This window comes from Dasypus novemcinctus, chromosome 5 (genome assembly GCF_030445035.2).
Source record: "Dasypus novemcinctus isolate mDasNov1 chromosome 5, mDasNov1.1.hap2, whole genome shotgun sequence".
Taxonomy (NCBI): domain Eukaryota; kingdom Metazoa; phylum Chordata; class Mammalia; order Cingulata; family Dasypodidae; genus Dasypus; species Dasypus novemcinctus.
Window position 1 is genome coordinate 82,458,235 of NC_080677.1, and position 27,769 is coordinate 82,486,003.

The 27,769-nt window shown below is 39.9% G+C and overlaps 1 protein-coding gene across 1 annotated transcript in view; it reads right to left on the reverse strand.

Moving 5' to 3' along the window:
- Positions 1–27,769, reverse strand: part of COG5 (component of oligomeric golgi complex 5) — a 488,722-nt gene that overhangs the window by 442,037 nt on the left and 18,916 nt on the right. Inside the window, exon 3 of the mRNA XM_058296542.1 lies at positions 15,114–15,171. Coding sequence (XP_058152525.1) covers positions 15,114–15,171 — 58 coding nt within the window. The remainder of the gene's footprint in view (positions 1–15,113; positions 15,172–27,769) is intronic.

A 27,769-nucleotide genomic window follows, 5' to 3' on the forward strand; every position in this document is an offset into this window, starting at 1 on the left:
GTCAATTGAAAGAAAGCTAGAGAATAATTTAGAGACTGAACCCAGAGGTGGATGAGAATGATGGTTGATAGTACAAATACAAGAATGTATTTCTGTGAACAAGAATGTCTACTCATCACTATTGCAGGGTGGTGGGAATGTGGAGAAGCATGGGAAAAATACAATTAATGTGACCAATAGAGTATAGTTAACACCAATACTGTAATATTCTTGTGTTAATGCCAAGGACATACTGTGTTAATAATAGGGGGTATGGAAAAAATATGCCAAATGTATGCTACAGACCATAGTTAATAGTAACAGTCTAGCAATATTATCTCATAATCTGTAACAAATGCTCCACAATGGAGTGGTGTGTTGGAGAAAGGCTGTTATACAGGAATTTTATACATGTGCATTACAGTTTTGGTGTTCACACCTTCTGTAGTAAAAAGATATTAAAAAAAAAAATGACTCAGAGAATTGGTTAACAAAAGAACTGCCCTACAAGAAATATTAAAGGGAGTTCTGCAGGATGAAAGGAAAAGACAGGAGAGGCTTGGAGGAAAGTGTAGAAATAAAGACTGTCAGTATGGGTCATTAAAGGGTAAAAAGAGGGAAAAAAATAGGAAAAGACATGAAAGCCAAAAGATAAAATGGTTCAAGTACAACCTTTACAGTAGTAACAATGACAGTTAATGCATTAAATTCCCCACTCAAAAGAAGCAGATTGGCAGAATGGATAAAAAAAAATTTTTCAATTAAAAAATATGATCCATACATGCTAACTAAAAGAGACACACCTAAGATGCAAGGATAAAAAAAATGATGAAGGGAAGTGGATTTGGCTCAATGGATAGAGCATCCGCCTACCACATACCACATGGAGGTCCAGGGTTGAAACCCAGGGCTTCCTGACCCATGAGGTGGGCTGGCCCATGCACAGTGCTGATGCATACTAGGAGTGCCGTGCCATACAGAGGTGTCCCCCGCGCAGGGAAGCCCTATGCACAAGGCGTGTGCCCCACAAGGAGAGCCGCCCCGTGCAAAAAAAGTGCAGCCTGCCCAGGAGTGGCACTGCACACACGGAGAGCTGGCACAGCAAGATGACACAACAAAAAGAGACACAGATTCCCAGTGTCACTGACAAGAATACAAGCAGACACAGAGGGCAGAAAACTGGGGCGGGGGGGAGAAGGGGAGAGAAATAAATAACTCTTTAAAAAAAAGATGAAAGTAAAAGGCTAGAAAATTAAAGAAAGGATTTTTTTTTTAAATTTAAAAAAAAATTTTTAAAAGGCTAGAAAAAGATATTCTCCACAAACAGTAACCTGAATAATGATGGGGAAGATAAACAAGTATCAGACTAAATAGACTTTTAAATGCCAAGCTGTTATAAGAGACAAAGAAGGACATTATATATTATTAAAAGGGTCAATCTGCCAAGAAGAAATAACAATCATTAATATTTATACACCTAACCAGGGTGCTCAAAGTACATGAGGCATATACTAGTAAAACTGAAGGAAGATATATTAGTGACTACAATAAGAGCTGGAGACTTCAACACACCACTCACACCAATAGATAAAACAACTAGACAGAGGGTCAATGAGGAAACAGAGAACTTCAATAATAGGAAAAAAGAAATAAACCTAAGAGTCATATACAAAACAAGGCACCTCAAAACAGCAAGATACACACTTTACATATACATCAAGGGCTCATGGATCATTCTACAGAGTAGACCCACATGTTGGGTCACAAACAAGTCTCAAATATTTAAAATAACTGAAATTATACAAAGCATCTTCTCTAATCACAATGAAATGAAACTGTAAATGAAAAACAGGTGAGCATTTGGAAAATTCACAAATACAGAGGTTAAACAATACACAATAATCAATGGATCAAAGAAGAAACAATAAGAGAAATTAGTAAATATCTCAAGACAAATGAAAATGAGAACACAACATATCAAAACTTATGGGATGCAGTGAAAGCAAAGTTGAGAGGGAAATCTACAGCTCTAAGTGCCTACAACAAAAAGGAAGAAAGAGCCCAAATAAATGGCCTAACTCCACAAGTGGAGGCACTAGAAAAAGAAGAGCAAACTAATCCCAATGCAAAAGAAAGTAAAGAAATAACAGAAATTAGAGAAAAAATAAATGAATTTGAAAACCAAAAAAAAAATAGAAGCAACAAAACCATAAGTTGGTACTCTGAGAAGATCAATAAAATAGATAAACCCTTAGCTAGACTGACACAGGAGAAAAAAGAAAAAAAGAAAAGGAATCAGAATTGAGAAGGGGACATTATTACAGACCCCACCGAAATAAAAACAATCATAAAGTACTCTGAACATGCCAACAAGTTAGACAACAGATGAAATGCACAATTCCTTAGAAACACACGAACAACCTACACTAACTCTAGAAGCAGTAGAGGATTTCAACAAACTAATCACAAGAGAGTGAATCGTCATCAAAAGTCTCCATACAAAGAAAAGCACAGAACCAGATGCCTTCAGAGGTAAATTCTACTAACCATTCCAAGAAAAATTAAAGTCAATCCTGCTCACTCTTGCAAAAACATGAAGACGAACTGCTACCTAACTCACTCTATGAGGCTAACATCACCCTAATAACGAAGTCAGATAAAAACACTACAAGAAAGGAAAATTACAGACCAATTTCACTAATGAATACAGATGCAAAGATCCTTAACAAAACACTTGTAAATCAAGTCCAACAGCACATGAAAAGAATTATATGCTATGATCAAGTGGGTCTTATGCCAGATATACAAGGGTGATCAAAACAAGAAATTCAATTAATGTAATACAACATATTATCAAATTGAAGGAGAAAAACCACGTCATCTCCATTGACTCAAAAAGACATCTGACAAAATCCAGCATCTTTCTTGATAAAAACACTACTAAAGATAGGAACAGAAACAGCCTAAACATGAAAAGGGGCATATATGAACAACCCACTTCTAACATCGTACTAGATGCTATAACTGGAAGTTTTCCCCTAAGAGCAGGAACAAGACAAGGATGCGCACTGCCACAAATGTTATTCAACATTATACTAGAAGTTCTAGTCAGAGTAATTGGGCAAGAAAAGGAAATAAAAGGCATCCAAATCAGAACAAAGTGAACCTTTCAATATTTACAGATGAAATGGAGATCCAAAAAACCTACAATAACGCTACTAGAACTAATAAATGAATTCAACAAACTGGCAGGATACAATACCGATATGCAAAAATCAGTAGTGTTTCTGTACACTAGTAATGAGCAATCTGAGAAGGAAATAAAAAAAAAATCCATTTACAACAGCAAATAAAAGAATCAAATATCTAGGAATAAATTTAACCAAGAATGCAAAGGACATGTATTCAGAAAACTAAAGAATTGGTAAAAGAAATCATAGAAAACCTAAATAAATCATAGAAGACCTAAATAAATTCCACGTTCATTGACTGGAAGACTAAATATCACTAACATGTCAATTTTATCCAAATAAATTTAAAGATTCTAAGCAATCACAATCAAAATTCCAACAGCTTTCTTTGCAGAAATGTAAATGCCAACTATCTAATTTATTTGGAAGGATAAGGGCCCCCGGATAGCCAAAACACATCTTGAAGAAGAAAAACAAAGTTGAAGGGCTTGAATGTCCAGACTTTAAAGCATACTACAAAGCTACACTGTTCAAGGTACTAGCATAAAGATAAGACATACTGACCAATAGAAATGAACAGAGTTCAGAAACAGATCCTCGGCGGCAGACTTGGCCCAGTGATTAGGGCGTCCGTCTACCACATGGGAGGACCGTGGTTCAAACCCCGGGTTTCCTTGACCCGTGTGGAGCTGGCCCATGCACAGTGCTAATGCGCGCAAGGAGTGCCCTGCCACTCAGGGGTGTCCCCTGCGTAGGGGAGCCCCATGTGCAAGGAGTGCGCGCCGTAAGGAGAGCCGCTCAGCGCAAAAGAAGGTGCAGCCTGCCCAGGTATGGCGCCGCACACACGGAGAGCTGACGCAGCAAGATGATGCAACAAAAAGAAACACAGATTCCCGTGCCGCTGACAATAACAGAAGCGGACAAAGAAGACACAGGAAAATGGACACAGAACAGACAATCTGGGGGGGGCAGAAATAAACAAATAAAATAAATCCTCACATACATGGTCAACTGGTCCTTAACAAGTTCATCCAACTGGAACAGGAGAGTCTCTTCAACAAATGGTGCTGGGAGAACTGAATATCCATATCCAATAGAATGAAGCAGGACACCATCTTCTATCTTATACAAAAATTAACTAAAAATGGGTCAAAAATAAAAATATAAGAGCCAGGACCATAAAATTCCTGGAAGAAAATGTAGGTGTAATAGTCTGCTGAAGTGGTGCCAATGCAAAGTAGCAGAAATCTGTTGGCTTTATAACGGGTATTTATTTGGGGTGAAAGTTCACAGTTCCATGGCTATAGAGAATCCAACTCAAGGTTGCTTTCTCACCAAAGTCAGATCCACATGTTGAAGCAAGATGGTCGCTGATCTCTGCATGGTCTCTCCTTCCCTCTGGGCTTTCTCTCCTCTCTCTCCTAGTTAGGGCACTTCTCTCAGGGCTTCATATATCAGTCTTAGCTGTCTTCCCAAGGTCAGCTGTCAGCTATCAGGCAAATGGTCCATATCTCCCCAGGGCCACAGGATCAAAAATGACAAAGTTCTCTCCTCTTCAATGTGTCTTCTTGAGTAAGTGTCCATTTATATCAGTGCAGGACTCAACCTGAGTTATACCTTGCGAACATGATTGAATCAAAACCCTAATCTTTTTTTTTTTTTTTTTTTTTTAAAGATTTATTTATTTATTTAATTCCCCCCCCTCCCCTGGTTGTCTGTTCTTGGTGTCTGTTTGCTGCGTCTTGTTTCTTTGTCCGCTTCTGTTGTCGTCAGCGGCACGGGAAGTGTGGGCGGCGCCATTCCTGGGCAGGCTGCTCTTTCTTTTCACGCTGGGCGGCTTTCCTCACGGGCGCACTCCTTGCGCGTGGGGCTCCCCCACGCGGGGGACACCCTTGCGTGGCACGGCACTCCTTGCGCGCCTCAGCACTGCGCATGGCCAGCTCCACACGCAAAACCCTAATCTTAAAGGTCATTTAATCCAAGACATCTCAGTTGAAAATAATGAAATCAAGAGTATCACATCCCAAGGAACAGATTAGCTTACAAAAATGATCTTTCCCTTTTGGGAATTCATAAATAATCTCAAACTGCCACAGTAGGGAAGTATCTTCAATATTCTGTCCTGATTTCTTACACCTTACACCCAAAGCACAAGGAACAAAGAAAAAATAACTAAATGGCACCTCCTCAGAACTGAATTCTTTTGAGCTTCATAAAAGGTGAAAAGGCAACCTACTCAATAGGAGGAAATACTTGGAAATCACATATCCAAAAAGGCTTTAATATCCAGAATCTATAAAGACATCTACCACTCTACTATAAAAAGGCAAACACCTCAATTAAAAAATGGTCAGGATGGGAGAATGGAAAGACATGGGACTCTTGTCTCTCCAAAAAAAAAAATAGATATAGGACATGCAGAAGTGGCCTGGAAAAACAAGGCTGGACACCTCCCAGAAGAGAGAGGGACAAATGCTGGGTGGGGTCGCATCATTTTTTTGCCCTGGAGTCAGAAAAGGACTAAAGAGATCTGACCCTCTAAATCTAACTCTCTATGAACTGGGATTGATTGTTGAGGACTCACCTCCCCAGGAAAAAGAAGAGAGAGGGACACAGCCTAAGGCTGACTCAGCTTTTGACCAAAACATTTGGCTTGCTGTGTCCCAGGAGACCTTCCAGGCCAGGTAGGGCCATGCCATTGTTTGCCTCCGGAACTAGCTCAAGACTAAAGAGACCCAAGACTAAAGAGATCCAACCCTCTGAATCTCCCTCTCTACTAACTGGGACTGATTGTTAAGGATGCAGAGGGGAGTGGAATTATTTTCTACCTGGGAAAAGGGAAGAGGCTACCAAGAAGAGTTGAACTGTCTCTGAGAAAGCTTGAACTGGGAGGCTCTTAGCCTTCAGGAAGGAACCTTTAACACATTGACCCAGTTCCTGTTGAAGCAAACGCGCTATGATCAGGTATTGAACTAAGAGGACTACCAAAGCTCACTATCTTCTGGCACACCAAGGAAGTACATGTGAGGAAATTAAAAATATATGAGGGAAGCAGCTGTGGCTCAATTGGTTGGGCTCCTGTCTACCATATGGGAGACCCTGGGTTCGTGTACCAGGGCCTCCTTGTGAAGACAGGCTCACGCTCACGCCGCTGAGAGCAGCCCAGCCCGCAAGCGCCGCCTGGCCTGCAGACGCCACAGAGTGCCGCCCCGCCCGCAAGCATCGCAGAGCACCGCCCAGCCCGCAAGCATCCCGGAGCCCAACTCAGCAGGGTGACCCAACAAAAAAAACAGGAAACGGGCATAAAAAAACACAGAAGAGTGCACAGCAAATGTTCACAGAGAACAGACAGCAAGCAAGCCGCGAGGGGAGAGGGGAAAATAAAAAATAAATAAATACAAACAGAAGAACACACAGCGAATGGACACAGAGAAGAGACAGCAAGCAAAAAGCCACAAGGCGGGGGGCGGGGAGAATAAAAAAAAGTATATGAGAGGTATTTCGAGACTTTATAGCCTCCCTCCCCAAGGCCCTAGGAAACGAGTCTGCAACCCATTAAGGGGTCCAGAGCCCAGTTTTGTGCAACTAACAGCGACAAACCTAAAGATCCAGGTTGAACCAAGAATCAAAAAATAGCAGTTAACACACAGCCTCCTGTGACTAAATCCCTATAAGAGAGAGAAATTGAGCATCTAAGTAAACTACCAACCTAATCAGATGCCTAGACATCAGCAAAAAATGAGGAGCCATACCATATTAATCAGCCAAAGGAGTGCTGACGCAAAGTACCAGAAATCTGTTGGTTTTTATGAAGGGTATTTATTTGGGGTGAAAGCATAAAGGTAAGAGGCCCTAAGAATCCAATTTAAGGTTACTTTCTTTCCAAACCCTGTTGCCACCTGTTGAAGCAAGGTGGTGTGCAACATTTGTGAGCGTTCAGCCTTACTCTTCCCTCTTAAGAATCCATGGGTCCAGCTTCTTCCAATCTCAGCTGTACGCTGGCATAGGGCTTGTCTCTCTTCACCAGACTAGTTTCTTTCCAGACTAAGCTGCTCTGATTTCTCCACACACTCAGCTATAAACTGTCAGGTAAATGGTTCATCTCCCTTCCTGGGACCCCAGTCTCAAAGTCCTCTCCTCTTCCATGTCTCTGGAGCTCTCTCTTTTCATGTGTATCATCTTCTATGTATCTACTTCCGTGAATGATCTTTTATATAGGCCACTAAGACCACAAGGACTCAACTCTGCACACCCTAATGACATGGTCAAATCAGAGCCCAAATCTTAATTAAATCAAGTCAATGTAAAGCCTTTGAATTAAAATCAAGCAAAGGGTATCATGCAGTGGAAAGACCAGTTTACAAATAAAATATCTCTTTTTGGATTTCATAAATAATATCAAACTTCCACACATACTAAGAAAACAGAGGACACGGCCCAAGAAAAGCAATATATCACGCCACGGAAAACAAGCAAGATTTAAGAAAATTAATTAACAAGATGCACACAAATTTCCAAAATCAACTTAATGAGTTGAAAGACAGTATGGATAAAGAGATCTATGACATTAAGAAGACACTGAACAAGCACAAAGAAGAATCTGAAAACCTGAAGAAAAAAGTAACAGAGCTTACAGGAATGAAAGACACAATAGATGAGATTAAAAAAAAAAAAACAACACACACACACATTAGCAAAGGGGAAAGTCAAGATGGCAGCAGAGTAAGAAGCTCCTGGAGTCAGCTTGTGATACAGGGCAGTTGGTGGTCACCCAGAGCTACCTAAAGCAACTGTTTGGAGGACTCAGGAGACCAGAGAAATACCCTACAACATCCTTGAGAATGTGGAAGGAGGAGACTGCCCATCTGCACAGAGGATTTGTGAGTAGAGCTCTCCATGATGTGGAGGACAGTGCCTATGGTACAAGCCACCTTAGGAACCATTCTGTGGCTGGAGTTGGAAGCTCCATTTCCCAATAAATGGAAGAGGAAGACAAGGTGTGGCACTGACTTTAGTTACTGATTAGTGGATTCAGTGAGCTGAAGTATAATCATAGGAACAGCTAAACTTTGAGACTGTCCAGGTCAAAGGGGAGCCACTAGCCGCCAATTTGACTCCACACCTGGCATGAGGGAAGCGAGGCTAACTGAAAATCACAATGCTTGTAAGGACCAGCTTTCTTTCCACCCAGGTTGGATTGCAGGTCTAGCCTAAACCCCAGCCCCTCCTCCAGCAGGGAGAAAACTGGGGCTACCTGCACCACTTCTCTGGGAAACTGCAAGCCAGGCTGCAGAAGCTGCTGCCCATCCTACTCTAGTGGTGCAAGCCACCTTGGGAGCTATTCCATGGCTGGAGTTAGAAGCTCCATTTCCCATAAACGGTGGAGGAAGAGACAGTTGTCCACTGACCTCAGCTATGGATTAGTGGACTTGACTGGCTAAATTATAACCCTAGAGACAGCTAGGGTCTGAGCCTGTCCAAGTGGGAAAGAGTCTGGTAGCCGCCATATTGACTCCGTCCCTGACCGTGAGGGGAAGTTTGGCTGACTGAAAATCCAGTGAAGTTAGGGACTAGGTTCTTTCTACCAAGATCTGACTGCAGCCCAAGCCTAGGCTCTAGCCCCACCTCCAGCAGAGAGGAAGCTGGAGGGTCCTGCACAGGCTCTCCAGGCAACTGCAAGTGCTCTCCACTGGCCCAGACTGAATAAACAGTCACCTGGGGCTACATGCCTACACACCAATAGGACAGAAGAGAGAAGAGTGCTGGGAATCCTCAGCCTCTCCAGGGAATGGCAGAAGTTTTCAGCCTACACAAACTGGTTTGTTGAGTGCCTTCGGGCCCATTTCCACTTCCATTGCCCCATAGGATAAGAGAGGGCTGGTGTTCCCTCAGCCTCTCAGGGCAACTTCAGGCAGTTTTGGCCTGCACAAGACTGACTGTTGGGCACTTGTGGCTCCACCTCCATCCCCAATAGGACAAGAGATGGACTGTGTTTGCCCAGCCTCTCTGGGTAACTGCAGGAGCTTTGACCCACACAGCCCAGGCTGGTGGGTACTTGGGAATCAACCCTCACCCCCCAATATGAAAGGAGGGGGATGGTGTTTCCACAGCCTTTCTGGGTAATGGCAGACCTCTGGCCTGCATGGACTGGACTACTGGATGCCTGTGAATCCACAACCACGAACAACAGGATAGGAGGGGTCTGGTTTCTCTACAGTCTCTCCGGACAATGGTGAGTATTTCTGGCCTACAGGGACTGAACAGTTGGACAACCGTAGAACCACCCACACAGTCCAATAGGATAGGAAGGGCTGGTGCTTCCTCAGCCTCTCTAAGCAATGGCGGGTACTTTCGGCCTATGGGGACTGAACTGTTGAGCGTTAGTGGTTCCCTTCTCAGCCCACAAAAGGCAAAAGGGACAGTACTCCCTCAGCCTCTCAGGGAAAACGCAGGAGTATTTGGCCCAGAGATTAAACTGTTGGGCACTGCAGAGCGTCCATTCCCACCCCCACAGGGAGAGGGTCAGGTGCTATGTCAGTTTACCTGAGCAACTGTAGTCATTTTGGACGCAAAAACACAGACTGTTACCCACAATTATAGCTCCATTCCTGTCCAAGGTAGGGGAGGAAGGGGTGTGAAACTTCATCAGTGTCTTCAGGTAACTGCAGTCTTGTCATACTCAACTTGGATTATTATACATGGCTGCAGCTCTGCCCCTACTTGCAGATAAAAGAGAAAGGTGGAAGAAGCTTCATCAATTCCTGGGGCAATGTAGGCAGACTCAGCGTCCACAGCTTATAGCACCAACTAACTACATCCTTGGCTCATATTACACAACCAGCAAGAGAGAAAAGAAAAAACAATTCTAAACTAAAGGGAAAAACTGCACCCAGAATAAATACATCAAGCAAGCCAGATGCGAAAGCACCAACAAAAAATTACAATCCATACCAAGAAACAGGAGGATATGGTCCAGTTAAAGGAACAAGATTAGCCTAAAAATGATATAAAGGAGTTCAGACAACTAATCTTAGATGTTCAAACAAATCTCCTTAATAAATTCAATGAGATGGCTAAATAAATTAAGGATATTAAAAAGACATTGGATGAGCACAAGAATTTAAAAGCATACAAAAAAATAGCAGAACTTATGGGAATGAAAAATGCAATAAATGAATTTAAAAATACACTGGAAGCATATAACAGTAGATGATATGATTGTATATCTAGAAAGTCCCAAAAAATCTACAACAAAGCAGCTAGAGCTAATAAATTATTTCAGTAGTGTCAGGATACAAGATCAATATGCAAAAATCAGTGATTTTTTAATACACTAGTAATGCACAACCTGAAGAGGAAGTCAGGAAAAAATTTCATTTATAATAGCAACTAACAGAACCAACCATTTAGGAATAAACTTAACCAAGTTTGCAAAGCACTTATATTCAGGAAACTATAATGCATTGTTAAAACAAATTTAAAAAGACCTATATAATTAGAAGAACATATATGGATTGCAAGACTAAGTATCACTAAGATGTCAATTCTACGCAAATTGATTTACCTATTCAATGCAATCCCAGTAAAAATTCCACCAGCATTTTTTAAACAAATGGGAAACACAATTATCAAATTTTCTGGAAGGGTACGAGGACCTAAATAGCCAGGAACATCTTAAAAAGAAAAAGTGAAGATGGAGGATGCTCACTTCCAGACTTTATATCATATTACTTAGCTACAGTGGTAAAAACAACATGGTATTGGCATAAAGGTAGACACCGACCAATGGAACCAAAATGATGGTTCAGAAACAGACCTTCACATCTACAGCTAAGTGATTTTTGATAAGCCTGGCAAACACACCCAGCTGGGACAGAACAGTTTATTCAACAAATGATGCTGGGAGAACTGGATATCCATAGCCAAAAGAAAGAAGACCCCTATCTCACACCTTATACAAAAATTAATTTTAAATATAAAAGGAAGTACAATAAAGCTCCTAGAAGAAAATGTAGGGAAACAACTTCAGGACCTGGTGGTAGGTGGTGGATTCTTAAACCTTATACCAAAAGCATAAGCAATGAAAAAAAATATGGATAAATGGGAACTCCTCAAACTTAAATACTTCTGTGATTCAAAGGACTTCATCAAGAAGGTAAAAAGGCAGCCCCCTCAATGGGAGAAAATATTTGGAAACCACTTATCCGATAAGGGTTTGATTTCCATTCTATATAAAAAGATCATACAACTCAACAATAAAAGAGCAAGCAGTCCAATTTAAATATGGGCAGATTTAAAGTAGATATTGGTGGCGGACTTGGCCTAGTGGTTAGGGCGTCCGTCTACCACATGGGAGGTCCGCGGTTCAAACCCTGGGCCTCCTTGACCCGTGTGGAGCTGGCCCATGCATAGTGCTGATGTGCGCAAGGAGTGCCATGCCACGCAGGGGTGTCCCCGCGTAGGGGAGCCCCACGCGCAAGGAGTGCACCCCGTAAGGAGAGCCGCCCAGCGCAAAAGAAAGTAGAGCCTGCCCAGGAATGGTGCCGCACACACAGAGAGCTGACACAACAAGATGATGCAACAAAAGGAAACACAGATTGCTGTGCCACTGACAACAATAGAAGTGGACAAAGAAGATGCAGCAAAATAGACACAGAGAACAGACAACCGAGGTGGGGGGGGAGGGGAGAGAAATAAATAAATCTTTAAAAATAAATAAATAAATAAAGTAGGTATTTATCCAAAGAGGAAGTACAAATGGTCAAAAAGCGCATGAAAAAATGTTCCATATCACAAGCTATTAGGGAAATGCAACAACAATGAGATATCATCTAACACTGCATAGAATGGCCATTATTAAAAAAACAGACAACAATAAGTGCTGGAGAGGATGTGGAGAAATAGGAACACTCCTTCACTGTTGGTGGGAGTGTAAAATGGAGCAGTCTCTGTGGAAGGCAGTTTGGCGGTTCCTCAGGAATCTAATATACAACTGCCATATGATCCAGCAATTCCTCTACTAGGAATATATCCAGAAGAACTAAAAACTATGACACAGACAGTCATTTGCACACCGATGGTGTTCAAAGCAGCAGTGTTCACAACTGCTAAATGGTGGAAACAACCCAAGTGTCCATCCACCAATGAATGGAAAAAAAATGTGGTATATACATACAATGGAATTTTATGCTGCAGTAAGAAATGAAATTGGGACACACATGATAACATAGACAAAAAAGGACAAATATTGCATAGTATCAATATGAACTAATTATGAAGAATAAGCACATGAAGTTAAAACCTACAGTATAAGTTATTAGGAGATAAGAGAAGGGTTGAGAAGAACTGCTGATGCTTATTGTATGTAGAAGTTTTAATTAACTTGACTGTAAAAGTGTGGAAATGGATAGAGTTGATGGTAACACATTATAGTGAGTAGCAACTGGTTTATAAATGGGATTGTGGCTGAAAAGGGTAGTCGGGGGAAGTAAATGTCAACAGAAAGAAAGCTAAAGAATAATCCTAGGACTAACAATACAGTGAGCCCAGAGATGGATAAGGATTGTGGTTGAGGGTACAAATGCAAGGGAGTCCTTCTGTGGACTAGAGTGGATATATATCACTATTGGAAGGTGTTGGAAATATTGAGAAGCATGTGAAAACTACAATTGGTGTGACCAACAGACTGTGATTATCAGCAATACTATAATATTCTTTCACCAAAGCCAAAGATGTACTGTGTTGATAATGGAGGTACGTGGAAAAAGTGCACCAAATGTAGGCTATGGACCATTGTTGCTGGTAACACTCTGATGATATTATCTCATAATATGTAACAAATGTTCCACCATACTGTAATGTGTTGGTGAAGGGATATGGTATGGGAAATCAACACGTGTATGATTGTTTGGCAATTTCACAACCCTTGTAATAAAAATGTGTTTTACAAAGTAGTGTGGGTTGAGGGAAAAATACATCAAATGTAAATAAGATAAGGACTATAGTTGGTAGTAATATTTTGACAATGTTCTTGCATAGTTTGTATCAAATGTTTCACAACAACGAAAAGTGTTGGTGGCAGGGCAATGTATGAGACCCCTGTATGATGTTACATATGTTTATTTTGTTAAGTTCACAATTCTTACTATACGTTTATTGTTTATTCATGTTCATGTATGAATGGTATACGTCAATAAATATTTAAAAATATATTTTAAAAAAACAAAAAACACATTAGCAGCACACAACAGCAGACTAGAAGTGATAGAAGAGTAACTGATATCAAAGACAGAACAGCTGAAACTGAAGTCAAAAAAAAGGAAAAAACTGAGCAGGGGCTCAGGGAGTTGAATGACAACACTTAACACAACAATATACGTGTGTGTCATGGGAATTCCAGAATGAGAAGAGAAGGGGAAAGGGACAGAAAGAGTATTTGAGGAAATAATAGCAGAAAATTTCTGAACTCTAACAAAAGAAATCAACTTACAAGTCCAAGAAGCACACCATACCCCAATCAGAATAAATCTGAATAGACCTACTGCAATACACATACTACTCAGAATGTCAAATGTCAAAAAGAGAGAGAAAATTCTGAGAGCAGCAAGGGAAAAGCAAACTATCAGAGTTGATGGTAACACATTATAGTTAGTAGCAGCTGGTTTATGATCTAGGGACTGAATAACACAGTGAACCCAGAGGTTAATGAGAATTGTGTAGTAGAAGCTGTTTTATGATCTAGGGACTGAATAACACAGTGAACCCTGAGGTTAATGAGAATTGTGGTTGATGGTACAGGAAGAGTGTCCTTCTGTGAGTTAGAGCAGATGTATGTCACACTACACAGTGGTAGGAATGTGGAGAAGCATTGGAAAAATAAAACTGGTGTGACCAGTGGACTGTGGTTAACAGCAAAACTGTAATATTTTTGCATTAATACCAAAGATGTACTATGTTGATAATGGGGTGTATGGAAAAAAGGGTGCCAAATGTATGCTAAGGACCATAGTTGGTGGTAACAGTTTGATGATATTATCTTATAATCTGTAATAAAAGTTACAATGGTATGGTATGTTGGTGAAGGAGTACTGCATGCGAATTCTACACATGTGCATGATTGTTTTTAAGTTCACAACTTCTGTAATAAAAATATATTTAAAAATTAATAATAGGGTGAGCTGGGGGAAAATACACCAAATGTAAGATATGGACTATAGTTAGTGGTAATATATTGACAATATTCTTTCATAATTTGTAATAAATGTTTTATAACAATGCAAGGTGTTGGTGGTGGGGTGATGTCTGGGACCTTATTATGTGATGTTATGCATGTTTGTTTTGTAAGTTAACAACTATTACTAGACATTTATTGTTTATGTATGTTCATGTATGAGTGATACACTTCAATAAAATTTTTTTAAACGTTTCAAAAAAGGACTCCAAGAAAAATGAAAATAAGGAAAGAAGTCATGCCTACTTTCATCAACATCCACTCTGGTATTTGTTGTTGTTTTAAATAACAAATTCTTATAGGAGCACAAAATGTTTACCAGGCATTGTTTTAAGCATTTAACTAACTCTTTTCCTCCTCAGAATAATGCCATGTTTTTACATATTAATCTCCCTGTTTCGAAGATAAGAAAACTGAAGCAAAGAAAAGCTTAGTAACTTTCCCAAAGTCACACAACTGGTAAATAGCAGAACAAGGATTTAAAACCAGGTAGTTTAGCTCAGGAGTTAGCAAAGCATGGTTAACCACCTGTTTTATTAAAGTTTTATTGGAACATAGCCACACTCATTTGTTTATGTATTGACTACTTGCTACAACACAAAGTTGAGTCATTACAACAGAGACCCCATGGCACAATCTGAAATATTTGCTATCTGACCCTTAACAGGAAAAGTTTGCTGACCTCTTGTCTGGCTCTAAATTATGAAATATACCTTCCAAAGACTCAATTCCAGTTGCCTGTGCCAGTAAATCTTCATGTCTTGCAACAACCTGAAAATCAAGAATGAATATTAACATTTGTTCTTACTAAGTATAGGTACAATCCATTATAACCACAATGTAGAACAGTATATAATGTGGGAAAAAATTACTAATACAAAAAAAAAGAAGATTTGCTTGAGATGGGTCATTAGCAAGAACATACCACACACACATTTACAATTTATGGTTTATTTCGCTAAGAATATAGAACCTAATAAGAACGAGAGAGCAACACTGAGCAGGACAGGAAAATTTCAGAGAACTCTTGCAAGAAGCCTTCTCTTGAGAGTTCTAGGCAGAGTTAAGTGCATTGTCCCCTAATCTCATAAATAATATTTTGTAGAATTCTATTTAAAACTGTCATCATTTGTCTGTCATTATGATGTGGGCTGTGGGTGGGAGGATGTTCATCTCTTCATAGATAACCTAAGCTGTCTGTGTCCTGACTTGTGGGTGTGGGACGGTAAGAAGCCGCAGTCCTGCCCTTGGTGACCATGGCAACAACTCTAATCCTGGGAAACAGTTTAACAATGCAAACTCTATAAACTTTAAATATTCAGGGAAAATGCAAACCAAATGTGCTAAAAGCTTATCTAGAATGTATAAAATCCATGCTAAAAGCGTACCTAGAATGTGGAAGATATATGCTAATTCAAGTCTATTGAGCACCGAAATAAAGAACAATTTGGCCCTTCCTCTCTGTATAAAAGGAACTCAAAATTCTTGCTCAGGGCTTGGGTTTGAAACAGGAAATCCCGAGTCCAGCCGGCCGTCAATAAATCATTTTTCCTTTTCAAAATCATTCCTGAGTCCTGGCCTTTCTATATGCAAATAATTGAACCTCTCATGACTTCTCCAACAATTACGGACAGCTACTCATCACTCTATCCCCACAGTGAAAACCAGAGCCTGATGATCAAAAGTGTTTTATAACAATTTGTCAATTTAAGAATATAATTGGAAATTCAGAGTTAAAGAGAACTTAGAAGTCATCGCAGTCTATTCTAAGTTGCTCTTTAAATTGATAAAGAACTTAAAATACAAAAAGGATAAATGGCATGTCTCATGACACCAGATCAAGGTTTCATGATAAGCAGTTTATTTATTCACATATTTGTTCATTTAAATATATATTATCTGCTCATACAAAAGGCAACACTAGAAGTATACAACAAAACCACTGTAATTACAGAATTTTACAGGAAGAAATCTTCAGGATTACTCCAATTTTTTCTTCTCATTATTTACTCCAACCCATTTGACAGGTATTTAAAAAAAAAAACACACACCTCAAAGACATTAAGTGAAATAAATGACAAAAAGAGAAGTAGATACAGAAGATCACACAGCGAATGGATACAATCAGGAAAACCAGCAGGGTGGGGGGAGGGGGACGGGAAGGGGAAATAAATAAATAAATCTTAGAGGAAAGGAAAAAAAAGATTAGGGCTTTGATTCAAACACTTCAGTAAGGTGTAACTCAGGCTGAGTCCCCACCCCCACGGTAGACAGATATAAACAGACTTTGACTCAAGAAGACACACTGGAAGAGAGAACATTGTCATTTTTTATCCTGGAGCCCTGGGAAAAGATGAGCCATTTCCCTGATAGTTTGCAGCTGAGAGAAAGGACATCCTGAGAGACACGCCCTTTGCCAGTCCACAGCTGAGATCAAGAAAAAGCTGGGCCCATAAGAGGAAGAGGAAGCCCAGGAAGGAGAAACCAGAGAAATCAGCAACCATCTTGCTTTGACATGTGACAACGGACTTTGGTGAGAAACCACCTTGAGTTGGACTCTTTAGGGCCTTGTAAATATAAGCTTTTACCCCAAATAAGTACACTTTATAAGAGCCAACAGATTTCTGGTACTTTGCATTGACACCCTTTTGGCAGACTAATACACGAGGTAAGCACAAAATTTTAAAAGAGGCTATTTAAAAGCAGTACAATCTGTGATGCCTAGCTGGCCCTTCCCCCACCCCATACCTGCTGCACTCGCACTGCAGATCCCTGGTTCCAGTTCTGGAGGGAGCAAAGTAACCTTTGTGCATAAACTGGGAGGATGTATTTCTGGCCTGATGTCTCTGGCTGTGGCCCTACGGCCACATAATCCCAGAACCTGTTCGGAGTACAGAAAGCAGGACACAGTGCTCCATTACAGGGGAGAGCAGTCAGGTCAGGCTGCCTGGTGTAAGGGCTTGCTAGCTGTCAGACACATACTGCAATGAACAGGACAGTGCCAAAAGTATTTCTTAGGCAAGAGGGAATATCTGGACCCATATAAATGGGGGAACTCCTAGGATAACAAACACACTCAAGACAATACACATACCAAGAAAGATTAGGGAGGCCCCTGCTTTTTGACCTGGGGCTATTCTCTTAACTCGCTGTATGAAAGTGTCATGACAGAGTCATGCACTAGTGTAAATGCAGACTAAGAAAGGTATTTTCTTTTTTCTTTTTTGGTTAGCTTCAGGCACTCAAAGAAAGTTCTATCACAAGACTACAAACTTAAAGAATAGACTCCTCAGGGTCTAAATTCCAGTAATAACACATTAAAATATCAAAATGTCTGAGTTTCAAAAAAAGGAAATCTAGAAAGAAAGAAGCAGTTATGGCCAAGGCAAAGAAGAAAGATAAAGCATTAGAATTCAATGAGGAAGGGAAGCGGATGTGGCTCAGGTGACTGGGCTCCCACCTACCACATGGGAGATCACTGGTTTGGATCCCGGTGCCTCCTAAAGAATACAGCAAGCTGGCATGACAGGCAGATGCAGCAAGCTGGCACAACAAGAGATACAAGAAGAAAAAACATAATGAAAGAGACAACAAAGCAGGCATCAGAGGTTTCCGGTGCCTCCTAAAGAAAACGGAGTTGACAGGACTGGCAGGAACAGCAAGCTGACATAACAAGATGACGCAACAAGAGACACAGAGAGAAAAACACAATGAGAGACATAACAAAGCAGGGAGTAGAGGTGGCTCAAGCAATTAGGCACCTTCCTCCCACATCAGAGGTCCCAGGTTTGGCTCCCGGTGCCTCCGAAAGAAGCAAGGAAAACGAACAGACACAGTAAGTGAAAAACAACAACGGCATGGGGAGAAATAGATAAATAAAATAAACCTTAAAAAAGAAATCAATGAGGAGGACCAGACCTGGGACAAAACAAAGACTTTCAAAAAACTTCTTAAAAAAAAAAAAAAAGGCCCTCAATATTCTCAAAGAGCTAAAGGAAAATATGGACAAAGAACTAAAGGAAACCAGGAAAATGATAGGTGAACACAAAGAGAATATCAAGAGGGAAATATAAATTATGAAAAGGAACCAAACAGTGCTGAAGACCACAGGAACAGAAATAAAAATGTCTTAGAGCAGTTCAACAGCAGATTGGAGAGGACAAGAAAAACAAAAACAAAAAAACAAAACAGCACTTGAAGATAAGACAATTGAAATAATTCAGTCTGAGGGGTAGAAAGAAGAAAAAACAAAGAAAATTAAACAGGGAGTGGATGTGGCTCAAGCAGTTGAGCCCCCACCTCCCACATGGGAGATGCCAGGTTTGGTTTCTAGTACCTTCTAAAGAAGACAAACAATGAGCAGACATCGAGCAAAAACAACAAGTAGACATCGAGCAAAAACAACCACCAGATGAGAAAAAACAATGAGCAAGACAATAAGCATAAAAACAAATGAGAAGCAGATGTGGCTCAAGAAGTTGAGTGCTCACCTCCCACATAGGAGGTCCCAAGTTGAGTTCCCAGTGCCTCCTAAAGAAAAATCAGACAGACGAGCAAAAAAGTGAGCAAAAAAAAAAAAAACGAGGGAAACGGACTTTGGCCCAGTGGTTAGGGCGTCCGTCTACCATATGGGAGGTCCGCGGTTCAAACCCCGGGCCTCCTTGACCCGTGTGGAGCTGGCCATGCGCAGTGCTGATGCGCGCAAGGAGTGCCGTGCCACGCAAAGGGTGTCCCCCGCGTGGGGGAGCTCCCACGCGCAAGGAGTGCACCCATAAGGAGAGCCGCCCAGCGTGAAAAGAAAGTGCAGCCTGCCCAGGAATGGCGCCGCCCACACTTCCTGTGCCGCTGACGACAACAGAAGCGGACAAAGAAACAAAAGCAGACAAAGAAACAAGATGCAACAAATAGACACCAAGAACAGACAACCAGGGGAGGGGGGGAAATTAAATAAATAAATAAATCTTTAAAAAAAAAAAAAAAAAAAAAAACGAGTAAAAAGCAATAAGCAGAAAATGAGCAGAGAACAAGCAAAAACCACGAACAAACAACAAGCAAATACAACAAGCAAACATATGACAGAGGCATACTTGAGGGGAGGGGGAAGTAAACAGAGAATGAAGAGGCTGTGGGGAAACAGATTTGGCTCAAGTGATTGGGCTCCAGTCTACGATATGAGATGTCCAGGTTCAATATCCAGGATCTCCTGGTGAAGGCAAGCTGGCCCTAGCAGAAAGCTGGCCCAAGAGGAGTGCTGGCCTGCATAGGAGTGCTGTCCTTCAGGGCAAGTTGACCCAAGCAGAGAGCTGGTGCAGCAAGTTAACACAACAAAAAGAGATACAGAAGAGAGACAATAAGAGACGCAGCAGACCAGGGAGATGAGGTGGTATAAGTGACTGAGCACCTCCTTTCTCCCATTCCAGAACGTCCCAGGATCGGTTCCTGGTGCCGCCTAAAGAGAAGACAATCAGACACAGAAGAACGCATAGGGAATGGACACAGAGAACAGACAATGGGTGTGTGGGTATCGGGGGGGAAATGAATAAATACATTTTAAAAAAAGAACCTGTGGGATACCATCAAGCATATCAATATACACATTGTGGCAATCCCACACAGAGAGGAAAGAAAGGGAAAGAGAATAAACAAAAACAAAAAAAAGAGAATAAATAATGGCAGAAAACCTCCCAAATTAAACAAAACACATGAATATGCACATTCAAGATGCTCAACAAATTCCAAAAAGAATAAAACCCAAAAAAGCACCACACAATGGCATATTAACATCAAAAATAAAGAGATTTTGAGAGCCACAAGAGAGAAGCAATGTGTCACATACAAAGTAGCAAAAATAAGAATAAGTGTTGAGACTTACAGGAAGATATAGCAGTCTAGAAAGGACTTTCTCCTCTGACAGAAAAATAGATAAAGGACAAGGAGAACTAACTGGAAATCAATATTCTAGGGTTTAGGACACCAAAGGAAGGCTGGACATGGCCCAAAAGAGAGAAGAGCAGAGGAAAAGAATCTTGATGGCAAAACTCGAACACACTTCAACCAAGCTTTGAACGGAGAGGGCTGCCGAAGAGCACTATCTGCTGGCTGACCAAGTAAGTTCACCTGAAGAAATTAAAAGTAAGAGAAGCATTTTCTGGCCTTTACAGCCTCCTTCCACAAGGCCAATGGAAGCAAGTGTGTACCCCATTACTGACTACAGGGCCCAGATTTGAGTAACTAACAAGGACAACTATTAAGACCCAGAACAGGCTGAACCAAGAATCAAAGAATAGCAGTATCACAGAGCCCCCTGCCACTAAACACTGAAGAAAGAGAAATTGAGCATCTGAATAAACTCACCATCATAATTAGATGTCTAGATATTGGCAAAAAATTGCAAGTCATACTAAGAAAATGGAAGAAAGAGCCCAAGGAAAGGAATATATCAAAGCCCCCGATGAGACTCAGGATTTCAGGAACTAATGAATGAAAGTCATACAAATTTCCTAAACCAAATTAATGAGCTGAAAGACAATATGGCTAAAGAAATAAAGGACATCCAGAAGACACTGAGGGAAATGGATGTGGCTCAACCAACTGGGCTCCTGTCTACCATAGAGGTCCAGGGTTCAATGCCCAGGGCCTCCTGGTGAGAGCAAGCTGACCCATGCAGCAAGCTGATCCATGAGGACAGCTGGTGCAGCAAGATGACACAACAAGAGACACAGAGAAGAGAAAATAGAAGACACAGCAGAAAAGAGACCTGAGGTGGCGCAAGAGAGTAATTGCTTCTCTCCCACTCTGGAAGGTCCCAGGATCAGTTTCCTGAGCCACCTAATGAGAATACAAGCAGACAGAGAAGAACACAGTGAGTGGACACAGGAAGCAGACAAGAGGGGTAACAGGGCAGGGGGAGAAATTTTAAAAAAAGAAATCTTTAAAAAAAAGGAAGACACTGAGTGGGAGCCAGATGTGGCTCAAGTGGTTGAGCATCTGCTTCCCACATGGGAGGTTCCAAGTTTGGTTCCTGGTGCCTCATAAAAACAAAAAAAATAACAAACAACAAGCACAGCAAAAAATTAACTCTGGGGAGTCAATATGGCTCAGTTAATGAGTGCTGGCTTACCATATACAAGGTCCAGGTTTCAATTCCTGGCCCAAATACTAAAAAAAAAAAAAAAAAACAAGAAAACAACATTGAGTGAACACAAAGAATTTGAAAACCTGAGTAGAAAAGTAACAGAACTCATGGGATTGCATGGATTGCAAGATATGATACGGGAGATCAAAAATACTTTAGACACAGGGAAGCAGACTTGGCTCAATGGATAGAGCGTCCACCTACCACATGGGAGGTCCACAGTTCAAATCCAGGACCTCCTTAACCCTTGTGGAGCTGGCCTACGCGCAGTGCTAATGCGTGCAAGGAGTGCCGTGCCACGCAGGGGTGTCCCCTGCATAGAGGAGCCCCATGTACAAGGAGTACATCCCATAATGAGAGCCGCCCATTGTGAAAGTCCATTCTGCCCAGGAATGGTGCCGCACACACAGAGCTGATGCAGCAAGATGACACAACAAAAACAGACAGAGATTCCCGGGCCACTGACAAGAATAGAAGCAGACACAGAAGAACACACTGTGAATGGACACAGACAGCAGACAACTGGGGAGGAGGGGGGGAAGGGGAGAGAAATAAAAAAATAAATCTTAAAAAAAAACAGACACATACAACAGCAGACTAGAAGTAAGAGAAGAGAGAATAAGACAGAACAGCTGAAATTAGAGAGAAAAGAATGGAAAAAAATTGAGCAGGGGTGCAGGAAAAAGAGTTTCATCTGTTCTATTGTAGATGTTGCCTTATTGTAGATGTTACAGTTGTTCCCTATTATTGTAGATGATGTTGCAGTTCAGATAGCAAACAGCTGCTCAGTAGTTTCCAATAAATACAATGTGCAAACTAGGGTCGAGCCTCTCAGTTCCAGAAGCTATGAGTCCCCTGGTCCCATCTTTATCTCCTCTCTTGTGTCTCTCTCTCTGTTCCTTTATTTCTTTAAGTTCTGCATTGCCTTCCCTACGAGCCAACCTATCACTGAACTGGTTCTCAGCACAGGGGCTCGGGGAATTGAATCATAACAAGTGCAACGATGTACATATCATGGAGTTCAGAAGGAGAAGAAAAGAGAAAAGCAGAAAGAGTATTTGTGAAAGAAATAAACTTACATGTCCAAAAAGAGCACTGTACCCCAATCAGAACAAATCCAAATAGAACTAATCCAAGACACATACTACTGAGAATGTCAAATGTCAACAATAAAAAGAAAATTCTGAGACGAGCAAGGGAGAAGCAAACCATCATTTACAAGAGACACCCAATAAGACTTAGTGCAGATTTCTCATCAGAAACCATGGCAGCAAGAAGATAGTGGTATAATACAATTAGGATACTGGAAGAGAAAAACTGCCAACAGAAAAATCTTTATCTGGCAAAACTGTCCTTCAAATATGAAGGTGAGTTTAAAATATTCACAAACAAATAGAAACTATGAGAGTTCATAAAAAAGAATACACCTTTCAAGGAACTATTAAAGGTAGTCTTGTAGCCCAAAAGAAAAGACAGCAGAGACAGGCTTGGAGGAGAGTGTAGAAGGCAAGATTAGCAGAAAGGATAATGGAAAGGAAATGAGTAAAAAGACTGACAAAAATAAGAAACAACATATGAAAATCAAAGAATAAAATGGTGGAAGTAAAGAATGCATTTACAATAATATTGAATGTGAATGGATTTAACTCTCCAATCAAAAGATACAGGCAGACAGAATGGATAAAAAAAATAAGCCATTCATACGCTCCCAACAAAAGACTCACCTTAAGACTCAGGGATACAAAACAACTGAAAGTGAAAGTTTAGAAAAAGATACTCCATGCAAGCAGTAACCAAAAAAGAGCAGAGGTAACTATACTAATATCGGACAAAACAATTTAAATGCAAAAAAGTTACGAGAGATACAGAAGACCATTACACATTAATAAAAAGGACAATCAGGAAGAAATAAATCATAAATACCTATGCACCTAACCAGGATGTTCTAAAATATATCAAACTCTGGCAATACTGAAGGAAGAAAAAGACATCTTTACCCTATTAGTTGCATGCTTCAACACACTATTTATATCATTCAAAGGAACTACACAGAAGAGCAACAAGGAAACAGAGAATTTAAAAAACATGATAAAAGAGCTAGACCTAATAGATATATAGAGAATACTACAATCCAAATCAGGGAGTTATATATTCTTCTCAGGTGCTCATGGATCTTTCTCCAGGATATACCACATGTTAGGTCACAAGGCAGGTTTCAATTAATATAAAAGACTGAAATTATACAAAGCACCTTCTCAGATCATAAAGGAAAAAACTGGAAATCAATAATAGACAGGAAAGGGGAAAATTCACAAATGTGTGGAGATGGAACACACTCCTAAATAAGCAGTGGGTCAAAAAAGAAATTGCAAGTGAAATCATTAAATATATTGAGATGAATGAAAATGAGAACACAACTTATCAAAACTTAAGGGAGAAAGCAAAGGCAGAGCTGAGAGGGAAATTTATAGCCCTAAATGCCTACATTAGAAAAGAAGAGCTAAAACAAAAAATCTATTTGAACTGGAAAAATTAGAAAAAGAACAGCAAACCATTACCAAAGCAAGCAGAAGGAAAGAATAAAGATTAGAGGAGAAATAAATGAAATTGAGAGAAAAAAGAAAAAAGAAAATCAACAAAACCGAAAGTTGATTCTTCAAGATCAATAAAATTGGCAAACCCTTAGCTAGACTAACAGAAAAAAAAAAAAAGAGGAAATAAATAAAATTAGAAATCAAAGGGAGGGTAAGCAGATGTGGCTCCAGCTATTGGGCTCCTGCCTACCACATGGCAGGTTCATGGTTCAGTCCTTGGTGCCTCCTAAAGACAGTGATGTGTGCAAAGGGCAGGCGTGGCAAGCTAACACAACAAGATGACACAACAAGAGACATAAGAAGAAAAACATAATGAGAGACACAACAAAGCAGGGAGCAGAGGTTCCCAGTGCCTCCTAAAGAGAATGAGTAGGACAATAAGGTGAAGCAACAAGATGACACAAGAGACACAAGAGGAAAAACATAATGAGAGACACAACAAAGCAGGAAACAGAGGTGAATTAAGTGATTAGATGCCTTCCTCCCACATCAAAGGTCCTGGGTTCAGTTCCCAGTACTCCCTAAAGAAACAAAGACAAACAGACACAAGTGCAAACAACAAAGAAAGGGGTGAGGAAAGACAAGAAAATAAAATAAATCTTTTTTTCTGAAATAGGCAATCCATTTTATTATTTGGGTTTCTAATCCAAGAATATAAAATAAACCTTTAAAAATTAAAATTAAAAATTAAAAAATGAAAGGGGAGAAGTTACAACTAACCCCACAGAAATAAAAAGGATCGTAAGAGGATATTTTGAGAAACTGTATGCCAATAAACCAGACAACTTAGATGAAATGGGCAAATTCCTAAGAACGCTCAACCAACCCTGCTACAAGAAATAAAAGAACTTAACAAGCCCGTCACATTTAAAGAGACTGAATCCATTCTCAAAAATTTCTTGAAACAAAAAGTCCAGAACCAGATGGCTTCACAGGTGAATTCTACCAAGCATTTCAAAAAGAATTAACACCAATACTGTCTAAACTCTTCCAAAAAATTGAAGAGGAGGGAAAATTACCCAGCACATTTTATGAAGCTAACATCACCCTACACACTAAAGCTGGATCAGGATACTACAAGAAAAGAATATTACAAACCAACCTCTTTAACGAACACAGATGCAAAAATTCCAAACAAAATATTTAAATATATTGTGTAATCTCATGGAGTTAGTAACTTGGAAACGGTTCACCAAAAAACAGAATGAGATTAGAAAATGGAAAGTTGAGGGTTAATCTCTGAAGAATTGGTTAAAAAAAAAAAAAAAAAAAAGACTGTTAATCTTTGGAAATGAATAGAAAAGGTGAAAGCACAACATACTGTTTATAATTTGTTATGCTATTATACAGGTATGACAGCGGTTGAAACAGAAAGTCTAAGGTCATGTATATTACTAAAAAGAAAGCTAAAAAATGTAACATGGGACATATAGTAAAATCTCATGTGAAATATGAATATGGGTCATACTGCATATGTAAGACTTTTTCTTTGAAACTGAACAAAAGTTTACATATGTTAATGTTACTAGATTTCAATATCAGGCAAAAAAAAAAAAAAAAGAAACCAAAAACATTATGCCAAGTGAAAGAAACCAGACACAAAGTACTATATATTGTATGATTCCATTTTTATAAAATGTAAATATAAGTCAATTTATAAAAGTGAAATTAGATTAGTGGTTATGAAGGGCAGAGGAAAAATAGAAGGACTGAGAGGTGACTGCTAAGCGGTGTGAAGCTTTTCTCTTTGGAGTAATGAAACTGTTCTAAAATTTTTTATGGTGATAAATGCACAAAACTGTGATTATATTAAAAGCAACTGATTATGTACTTTGGATAGACTGAATGGTATGTGAATAATTCTATATTAATCAGCCAAAGGGGTGCTGATGCATAGTACTGGAAATGTGTGGGCTTTTATAAAGGGTATTTATTTGGGTAAGAGCTTACAGTTACAAAGCCACAAAGAGTCCGTCTCAAGGTACCATAAGAGGTACTTCCTCACCCAAAGTCTCTTGCCATGTGCTGAAGCAAGATGGCAGACAATGTCTGCCTTCCTCTTTCCTCTTAAGGCTCCATGGTCCCAGCTTCTTCAAATCTCAGCTGTAGGCAGAAATAGCACTTCTCTCTTCTTCTGGAGCTTGTTTTCTTCAGGCTCAGCTGCTCTGTTCTCTTCACAAGGTCAGTTGTAAACTATCAGGCTCATCTCTCTTCTTGGCCTCAGGATTCTCTGTGTATCTTCTCTCTCTGTCTACTTCCATGCGAGAAGTTGTTTTATCAGCCCATGAAAGGGGCTGGTACTCTAATGACATGGTTGAATCAAAGCTCCAATCTTAAAATAATTTAATCAGACATCTCAGCTGAATCTAATACAATCAAAGGGTTATCACACCCAGAGGAACAGACCAGTTTACAAACATAATCTATATCTCTTTTTGGAATTCATAAATAATATCAAACTGCCACAATATCTCAATAAAACAGGGTAGGGGAGGGGAGAGGAGGGGAGGGAGAATCGCCAGAAATAGCAGCTATGTACAGCAGGGAACCATAGAGAAATTGAGAGGTGATGAAGTTTAGTTTGTTTTAATTTTTTTATTATTATTGTTGAGGTAATGAAAATGTTTTAATAATAATTGAAGTAATGAAGGCACAACTGTGCGATTATACCAAACATCACAAATTGTACACTTTAGATGGAATGTATGCTTTATTAATACGTATCAATAAAATTGATTTGTTTAAAAAAAGGAAAATGTAAAATCAGAGCAGAAAACAACAGAAAATTTAAAAATGAATAAACAAATCTCCTTAAATAAGGTAAAACAAACAAACAGAAAAAAAATAAAGAATTATTGATTTCTTACCAGAAACCATGGAAGGCGGCAGTGGGATGACATGTTAAAAGTACTGAAGGCAAAATAATGCCAAATTCTACATCCAGCACCATTATCTTTCACATATGAGGGAGAGATTAAGACAATCCCAGATAAACAAAATCTGAGAAGAGTTTGTCATCAATACACCACCCTACAAGAACTGCTAAAGAGTTCTGCTGGTTGAAAGGAAAGGACAATTGATAAGAGATCAAAGCCATATGAAGAAATAAAGATGTCAGGTGAGGGTAACAATATGGGTAAATATAAATGCCAGTACTAATTGTATTTTTTGGTTTGTAACTTTTTACTTCCTACAAAATTTAATGACAAATCAGTGATTTGGGGTTCAATGTATAAACTTGTAATCTGTGACAGAAGTACATAAAGGTGAAGTAACAGTAGGATATAAGAACATAGTTTGTATATGCCATTGAAGTTCAGTTGGTATCAAAGCAACTGAAATTCTTATAGATTTAGGATATTAAATTTAAGCCCCATGGAATCTACAAAGAAAATACCAAACAGTACGCAAGTTCATAGAGACAGAAATTAGAGTACAGGTTGCCAGGGGTGGGAGGCAGGGGGAATGAGAAGTTAATGCATAATAGATATAAGGTTTCTGTTTGGGGAGATGGGAAGTTTTAGTAAATGGAAGGTAGTTAAGGTGCTACAATACTGTTACTATGATTACGCCCATTGAATGGTATGCTAGGAGTGGTTGAGATGGGAAAGTCTATGTTGTATATATGGTCCCACAAGTG